General features: G+C 35.3%; 1 protein-coding gene across 1 annotated transcript; it reads left to right on the top strand.

Moving 5' to 3' along the window:
• The first annotated feature begins 312 nt into the window (after nt 1–312).
• Nucleotides 313–9006, top strand: LOC140784855 (DNA-directed RNA polymerase II subunit 4-like). The gene is given in 5 exon segments (XM_073132445.1): nt 313–413; nt 515–592; nt 4773–4806; nt 8055–8126; nt 8801–9006. Coding segments are annotated over 5 exon segments (348 nt in total). The 5' UTR covers nt 313–327; the 3' UTR covers nt 8879–9006.
• The last annotated feature ends 218 nt before the right edge of the window (nt 9007–9224 follow it).

Genomic DNA, 9224 nt, shown 5'->3' with positions numbered 1-9224 from the left:
TTTGGTTTTTGGTTTTTGGTTTTATGAGAACAGCTTAAAAATTTGTTGAAAAGGTTTCTTACACTGAGACATTGTATGATTTTCCATTCATTGTAATGCTTGTAACAAACAATAGCCATGCAGATTTAATTGTTGCTAGTAATAGTATAGCAAACTACACTGGTCACTCTTTTCTTTTTTCTCCTTGTCAAGTTTTAGCTTACATAATTTGATGTGTGATGCCCTTCTTTTGTGTGTGTGCGCGTCTTATTGTAACTATTGGTATTGTCTATTATTAATTGATGATGTTCATTATCTTTTATAGAGTTTATGAAGGCCAAGTGTCTTATGAATTCTGAAGTTGCAATTATCCTTGATCATAAGTATGAGTAGCTTCAGTAGATATCCGATGATCCTGCAAACCAAATATCTCAGTGAGTGTCGATGTCATTTTATGCATGCCATCTTTTCTCACTGGCATTGCAATGTTAGAACCTTCCAACAATGAGACCTCAATGGATCTTCTCTTCTTCAGGGTATTTGAGAAGTCACTGCAGTATGTCAAGCGCTTTAGTCGCTACAAGAACCATGATGCTGTGAGGCAAGTTATAGAGTATCCTTATACTACAATGTTTAAGAGAAATTTTCAGAATATGTGCTGTGGGTAATGTTCCGAAAATGACTATGTTGGTTTGAAGTTTCAGCAGAAAAATGAACAGAAAACTTGTAACAACCCAACCTTAAACAATAAAAAATAAATAAAAAAATTTAAAAAATTCATTGCATGGGCACGACGTGGCCGGCCTCGTGCCCTTGTAGTGGGGCAGCATAGGGGGTGCCATGCACCTCCTCACGTCACTGCAGCCACCGCCAAGACCCCCCCACTGCCTTCCTTCTCTCTCTTTAAATCTCTCTCTCTATCTCTCTCTCGGTCACTCTCACTCTACTCTTTCTCTACTCTCTCTTGCACTCCTTCCTCTCCTCGTTGCCGACGTCGACCTGCCGCCACCTTCCCAAAGCCGTCGCCGCCGATGAGAAGCTCTTCCTCTCTCTCTCTCTCTCTCTCTCTCTCTCTCTCTCTCTCTTTGCCCGAGCTCGGGCTCGTCGGAGCCGAGCCGCCGGCGAGAGGTCGGTGCCCTCCCCGCCGGCCCGAGTTCGCAACCTCCTCCCTCACCTCCTCTCTTTCTTCTCTTCCTCTTCTCCTCTTCTTCTTCTTCTTCTTTCTTTCTTTCTTTCTTTCTTTCTTTCCTTTTTCTCCTTCTTCCTCAGCTCCTTCATTTTCTTTCTGCACAATGTTGGGCTCGACACTTATGGAAGATTTAATTTATTTATTAATTAATTATTTTATTTATGTTATTTATTTAGGTATTTTTCTTCTTAATTAATGCAAATAGATTATTTAGACATTAACTATTTTAATAATATTATATATTCTTCAATATAATTTTATTAATGATAATTTTTATAATTAATGATTAATTAGTTATAAATATAGGTAATACTTATATTTATTTATTTATTTATATATCTATTAGATTAATAAATAGATTTGTAAATTATAATTATTAGATTTATATTCTAATACCCTCATCATATATATTTTAAGTATTTCTATTAATTTTATGATTATTCTACAACAAATAAAATACTAAGCTTATATAGTTATTTATTTATTATTTTATCAAGTAAAGACTGCATTGTCCCTAATTAATTATAATTAGACCTTATCTATACTTATTTAGCCTTTTATTTTATTTTATTTTATTTTATAATTATATATTTAGAAATACTCTCATATAAAAGGAAACAGGCTTCTTCTCCTTATGTTATAACTAACATTTTATAATAATAATAGAATTATAGTATTTGAATCGTATCTATATTATAGACCTAGTTATGTAATCAAAAATAAAGAAAAGTGATTCTAAACATAATAAATATTTATATTTTAATTGAATTAATTCTAATTAGATAAACGGCTAACATTATACTACTTAAATATTTCAGATCTCAAACCCCTTATTTGAGACCCTATGGACCTTGCTAGAGATGAGTGTCACTCGGTTAATTAACGGACGTGAGAGATGCGTGGTTTATGTCTTCTGATCAGACTGTGAGTAGTCTTATCCCCTAGACGCCTTTCTCAAAATAGGTTATATTATATATTATGTACATGCATGTTTTGGCCTTTAGTATAATTATATGACTTTATCTATTAATTATTATAGTCGAGCATATTTTATCATGCATTTGATTAGGCTGATCTGAGATATGAGTACATTAGTGATATATAGAGATGATTATACTATTATGGTTTTTATGTCTGGATGATCTCTATCATGAGTATGCAGGTGATAGACTAGCAAAAGTATACATGTGTTAGATACATGGTTAGAGTCGGTATTGCATCATTTTCCTCTTGGCTTCTTTACCACCTAAATTTCTAAGTTGCATGATCTATTGCAGTACTGGATATATGCATATGATTTATCATATATAGAAAATCATAAAAGTACATGTGTATGTGATGCGATGTGATATGATGTGATGGCTGGAATGGTATCTAGTCCGAACTGGTACTGGACATACTCTTAGCGTATGGCAGAGTATGGTGATGGCTGATGGTTGTACTCTTAGCGTATGATAGGGTACAACTATCATTGATATACCCTTAGTATATGATAGGGTATGATTACTTTATTATGAGATACCCTTAGCGTATGGTAGGGTATGATTTATCTATAGAGATACCATTAGCGTATGACAGGGTATGATTTATTTACAGAGATACTCTTAGCGTATGACAAGGTATGCTCTGAGCTTGTGACATGATATGTATCGAGTTTGGGGCCGGGTACCGTAGTCTAACATGGTGGATGATATTCAGAGTTGAAACGTATGATTGTGATAGTGAAAGATATGTGGATTATATCTAGATCTGACATATACGATTATCTAGTGGTTGGCATGCATCATGCATCATCATTGATGTGACTAGTATCATTGGATCATAATTGTTATACATAATATGTCGTTATATTCGGTGATGTTATATGGTAATTTCATCATGTGATATATTTTTAGTTGAGGATATAATATGCTCATTCATGAGAATTGATTTCATTCATATATATGTCATTGATGATTCATATATACATGTTCATACATGGCATCACGCTACTTTCTGATTCATATTATCCAGTACATGATTTACTCTTTGTTTGGCATCACTAATTTAGGGTAAGGTCTATTTACTGAGCCTTTTACTCATGACTCTTCTTATTTCTTTTCTAACCCCCACAGATAAGATGGTACGTGATACCGACTCGAGATATTTCGAGGAGATATTTTAGAAAGATGAGGTGAGCTATAGATGCGAGATGGTATAGAAGATAGTTTAATTAGATATTGAGTTGTACCATTATTTTATATTTGTACTTCATTGTATAGACGATAATTGGTATAATGCAGGCCAGACTATAGTGTACTCTTGGATCAGTTATTTAGTTGTACCTTGATAGTTTGTTGTGGCCTGTGTGAGTCATGCTAGATTAATTAGTGGTCTAGTGTATATTATTGTGGACTTGGATATTCACATGTTAACAAGTTTATTTGGTTGATAGTATGTTTTATTTGGTGTTGGATTATGTGAGCATGGATATGTTAGTAGGTAGTAGTTGATGATGTCATGATTGTATGTGCACAGGAGAGTATCTGTGCGTGACGGGCCCCGCCCGTCCTGTTTGCGTGTGCCGCGCGTGCCGTGTGGGCGCTTGGACGTGCACATGCCCGTGCCGCGTGTGCCGTGTGGGCGCTTGGACGTGCACGTGCCGTGCCCGGGCGGGTCGTTACAAAACTGATTCAAAATCAAGGTGCAAACTCATTGTTCATGGTCAAATTTAGCAATGTTGCAGGTTCTCACCTTGGTTTAAACTAGTTTTAACTAAAACTAATGAATATATTTTCTAACCAATTCAGTCATAAAATTTAAACTAATGATGGCTATGCCGATCAATGGGGCATATCGGCCAGCAAATATTGCGTCGGCACTTTGCTAGCACGATGTGTGTGTGTGGGTCGAGGTGCCAACAACACCCCTCCCTTCCACCTTCTACTATTGATTTGGGAGGATTAGGGTAGGACAAAGACTGAGGTGTGACTAATGGTATTTCTTCTGTATCTCTTTCTCCCTAGAGGCTATTCAGAAGCGACGAAGGGACAAAGGAAGCTACTTGTTGCGGCCGAGGGGTGGAGATGGAATCGTGGGTGGTGGAGGAAATGATTGCTGCCATCAGAGGGTTTGGGGAGCTCAATCTAGTGAGGAATATGATCCTTGAAGTGGATTGTGTTCCTTTTTTTTGTCTTAAGTTCGCCTCACTAAGCTTAATATAGATCTAGTAAGAGGATCTAACTTAAGTGAACCCAAGATGGAACGAGATTTTTTCCAAAAAAAAAAAGGTATGGATCGGAAGCAGCCTTGTGGGAGGATTAGGGCACAACAAGGATTAGGGCTGGACAACGACGGAAATGTGACTGACGGTATTTCTTCTCTATCTCTTTCTCTCGCTCTCCTAATATCTCTCTCTCGTCTTCTAGTTTTTGGCATTTTCTTTCGTCGGCATGGCACATGCTGCAATACGTGCCGTGTTGATTGGTAGGCGGCACGCACCGTTACAGCCATCATTGATTTGAACCTCTTTTAGAATGGATATAGAATTATTGCTTGACTTTTTCTCCCTATTGTTAATTGAGTACCTTAGACTTCAAAATTAAGCCCTTAATTCAATTATTAGAATCCTAAGCAGATATCAGTTGGTTGAATTTCAGGTATAGATGTGTAACAACCTATCTTTAAAAAAATTAAAATTAAATTATCGCATGACACGACGTGGCCAGCCATAGCGTGGCCGGCCTTGTGCCATGCAATGGCAGGAAGGAAGGGCGCTACGTGCCCCAGCCGCCGGCCCGGCCTAGCCGGCCCAACTGGCGCGGTGGGTCCCACCGTCGCAGCCTCCCTCCCCATTGCCTCTCTCTCTTTTATTTCTCTCCTCACTCTCTCTCTCTTTCGGTCTCTCTCACTCTCTTCTCTCTCTCTCAAACACTCTTTCTCTCTCTCTCTCTCTACTACGCGCTGCCGCCGCCTCCACTAACGCTGGTGAGCCTTTTTCCTCCTTCTCCTTTTCCTCTTTCTCTCCCTTTCTTTCTCTTTCTCTCTCGAGTTCGCCAGAACCGAGCCGCCGGTGAGAGGCCGACCGCTGGTTGGCCAGCAGTGGTCGAGCCCCCCCCGCTGGCCCGCCTCCTTCTCCCCTTCCTTCCTTTCTTCTTTTCTTCTTCTTCTTCCTCCTTCTTTCTTCTTCCTCTTTCTTTCTTCTTTTTCCTTTCTCCTTGTTCCTTTCTTCTTTTTCCTTTCTCCTTGTTCCTTTCTTCTTCTCCTCCCACCTCGATTGCTGTCTCCTGACTGCAACAATGCTGGATTAGGCCCAGAACTATAGTAGACAATGCTAGGCCGAGCTCAGTGTCAAGGGTTTTATTTCTTTTCCCTTTTAACTAAGTATTTTATGTAGTTAATACAATTAGTTTAAATAGAAAATTAATTATATTGATATATATATATATATTCAGTAATATAATTATTAGCTAATTATAATTAGTAGAATTAATAGTTTATTATATTATAGACACCTAATTGTATTATTTACATATAATATTACTTGCATATAATAGATTAATACTTAGCTTCATTAATTATAGTCATGAGATTTATAAATATACACTTCATTATATATATATATATGTATTTCTAGCACCTTATTGATATATACTATTTTGTATAAAAATAAAATACTAAACTTTGATAATTATTTTTATGACCGGATAATAATTATTTTACCTGTATTTAGCGATTACTAAAGTAAAACGTAAGAACCGCAAAGGTTAACTATAATTAGGTTTTATCTATACTTATATTTTTATAATTATATATATAAGCCTCTTATTATTATTTATAATTATATACTTAGACTACTTTTATATAAAAAGAACAAACCTTTTATTCTTATTTCATAGATAGCATTTTATATTAATAACATATTTATATTACCAGAATTATATCTATGATTAAATCTAGATATTTAATAAATTATAAAAAGAGGAATTTTAAACCTAATAAATTATCATATTTTATATAAATTAATTCTAATTGGATAAACGGCTAACATCATACTACTTAAATATTTTTAGATCCCGAACTCCTTATGTGAGACCCCGTGGACTCTATTAGCGATGAGTTGTCACTCGGTTGTCGGATGTGAGGGATACGTGGCTTGCGTCTTCTAATCAAGAGTGAGTAGTCTTATCCCCTAAATGCCTTTCTCAAATTAGGTTATATTATATATTATATACATGCATGTTTTGGTATCCAACATGATTATATGAATTTATCTAGAGATGATTACAGTCGAGCATATTTTTATCATGCATATAATTAGGCTGATCTTGGATATGAATATGATGATGATAATAGAGATGATTATACTATTATAATTTTATGTCCAACTGATCTATAACATGAGTATGCATGTAATAGATTAGCATGGGTATGCATGTGTTGACTACATGGTTGGAGACTATATTGCATTATTTTTTTTTTATTCCTATTCCACCTAAATTCCTGTTATGTATTGACTTGTTATCGTACTAGATATATGCATATGATTTGTCATTTAGAAAGAAAACATGAAATGTGATTGATAGGATAGTTGATAGAAAGTGTGAGGATACCCGAGTCGCGATCCTGTTGGTCTTATGTCCGAGGTCATTAGTCTATGTGCGTAGTAGACATTTGAACACATGCCGTTCGCTAGGGCATATGTGGCGAGTTATCCTCACAAGATTTCTATCAGCTAGAAGGGTGCTCGGTCTGGATAGGTGTTGATACCCTAGTAGGTGGTAGGGTGCGGTTATATTTGAGATACTCCTTGCGGGTGGCAGAGTATGCTTTGAGCTTTCAGGAATGATGTTGAGATCGGGTACCGGGTATTGATTGTACATAGTGGTTTAGTATGATGATGACATATAGAGTTGACATTGATGATTAAGATGTTGAGAAATACATATGATTTCATTATTATCTAATTACCTGATTATCGAATGGTCAATATACATCATATATGGTTGCATTTGGTATAATAGCATGGTTATAGTCGGTATGCATCATGTGTCATATTTGAGAGAGAGTTATGATGATAGTATGACATGGTGATTTATTTATTTATTATCAAGGATTATATAATTTTATTAGTTATGATATGTTATCTACTTTTTATTTATATATTATTATTGAGGACACATTCATAAACTCATTAATGACACGATGCTTTTTCTGATTCATATTATTCAGTATTTGATTTACTCTCTATTTGGTTTCAGTGATTCGAAGTAAGGTCTATCCATTGAGCCTTTTGCTCATGACTCTTTTTATTTTTTTTCTAACCCATTCAGATATGTAGTACGTGATAGCGACTTGAGATATCCCGAGAAGATATTTTAGATTGATGAGGTGAGCTATAGGTGCAAGACGGTATAGATGATAATTTGTATAGAAATTGAGTTGTATCATTATTTGTTATATTTGTACTTTATTGTATCAGACGATAATTTGTACAATACATGTCAGATTATAGTGTAGTCGCGTATTAGTTGTTTAGTTATATCTTGATGGTTTGTTATGACCTATTTGGGTCTTACAAGATTATATAGTAGTCTAGTATATATTATTGTGGACTTGGATATTTATATGATAACAGATTTATTTGGTTGATAGTATAATTTATTTGGTGTTAAATTATATGAGAATGAATATGTTAGCAGGTATTATTTGATGATGTTATGATTATCTGTCCACATGAATGTATGTGTGTGACGGGTCTTGTCGGTCCTGTTGCGTGAGCCTCACGTGCCGTGTGGGCGTGCATATGCCCGTGCCGGACGAGGGCGTAAGAGGATATGGTATATTTGTTGATTAAATTTTATGTAGTTGAAATGGCACTAATTGGAGATATTTATACGGAATGCAGCTCTGCGTGCTTGGCAATCTTTGTCCCGAAACTGTTGAGGAAGAAGCTATTGCTATGGTCCCATCGATCAAGGTAATAAAGATATGAGGCAGTCATTGCTAGCTCTGACTTTCGTGCTTTTTTTCCTCCTTTTGGTTGCTTCACATAATAGGCTTTCAAATATTGATGCTATCTCAAATTTGATGAATTTATAACTTTGCGAGTGATCAAGAATGTGGAGAAAACTAAGGGGTTTGTGTAGTATGATGTGTTACATGCTTTTTCTTTAGAGTTTGAAAAATTATTAAAGCACTATAGAACCAAGAAGAATTTTTTTATTAACCATATGTGTTTTGGTTTCAATCCCATCTCATTATTTGAGATCTTATATTTTAGTCTAGGTTTTTGTTTATCTTGAGAGCTTATATATGTTAAATCCACAACCAGTCTAGGTTCTTGTTTATCTTTGAGAGCTTATATATGTTATTTAATCTTGAGAGCTTATATACGTTAACTCTGCAACCATCTCTTTAATATCCTTCATCGTACTGTAGAGTTTCATATAGTCAATATTGTAGAGCAAAAGCAGTTCAATATCTGTTAAAGTGTTAAACTATCCTCTAGATTTCAATCTTTAATGTCAATTGTCTTTCAATTAATTTTCTTCTGGTTTTACTTGTAGAACAACTAGAGATCACTAGTATTGATATATTAGCTATGAAGTACCTGTTCTTTTAGATGATTTTTTTTAATGCTTTCTTTGGCAGACGAAAGGACGAATTCATGAAGATGACCAAATCGAGAAGCTGCTGCATGATCTTTCTCTAATTAAGAAGTTTGAGTAGCTCATTATGTAGTCGAAAGATTATGAGTCATCTGGTTGTAAATTTTCAAGGCTACTTTTAGCTCTTGCATGTTATTGACTAACTGTATCGTAGAAGGCATTTTCAGACAGTGATACATAGTAAGTTTTATTTGTGTTTAGCAATCTCTGCTAAACAAGTATCAATATTTTCATCTGTCTCTGATTTACCTCTCCTTTGTCCAATATTCTATAGGGGTTTGCTTCTTTAAGTTCTGGGACCCCTTGAACTAGTTCAGGGATTTATAACTAAGTTCACTCTCTACAAAATCAAGAGTAATAAATAAGACCAACTAATTAAGTTCGGAGCTTAATTTTAAATTAAACAA

Source organism: Typha latifolia, chromosome 3 (assembly GCF_019914945.1).
Source record: "Typha latifolia isolate L0001 chromosome 3, TyphaL0001v2, whole genome shotgun sequence".
In the NCBI taxonomy this organism is placed as follows: Eukaryota; Viridiplantae; Streptophyta; class Magnoliopsida; order Poales; family Typhaceae; genus Typha; species Typha latifolia.
The sequence above is the reverse complement of the archived record's forward strand: the minus strand, read 5'-3'. Positions and strand labels throughout refer to the sequence as shown.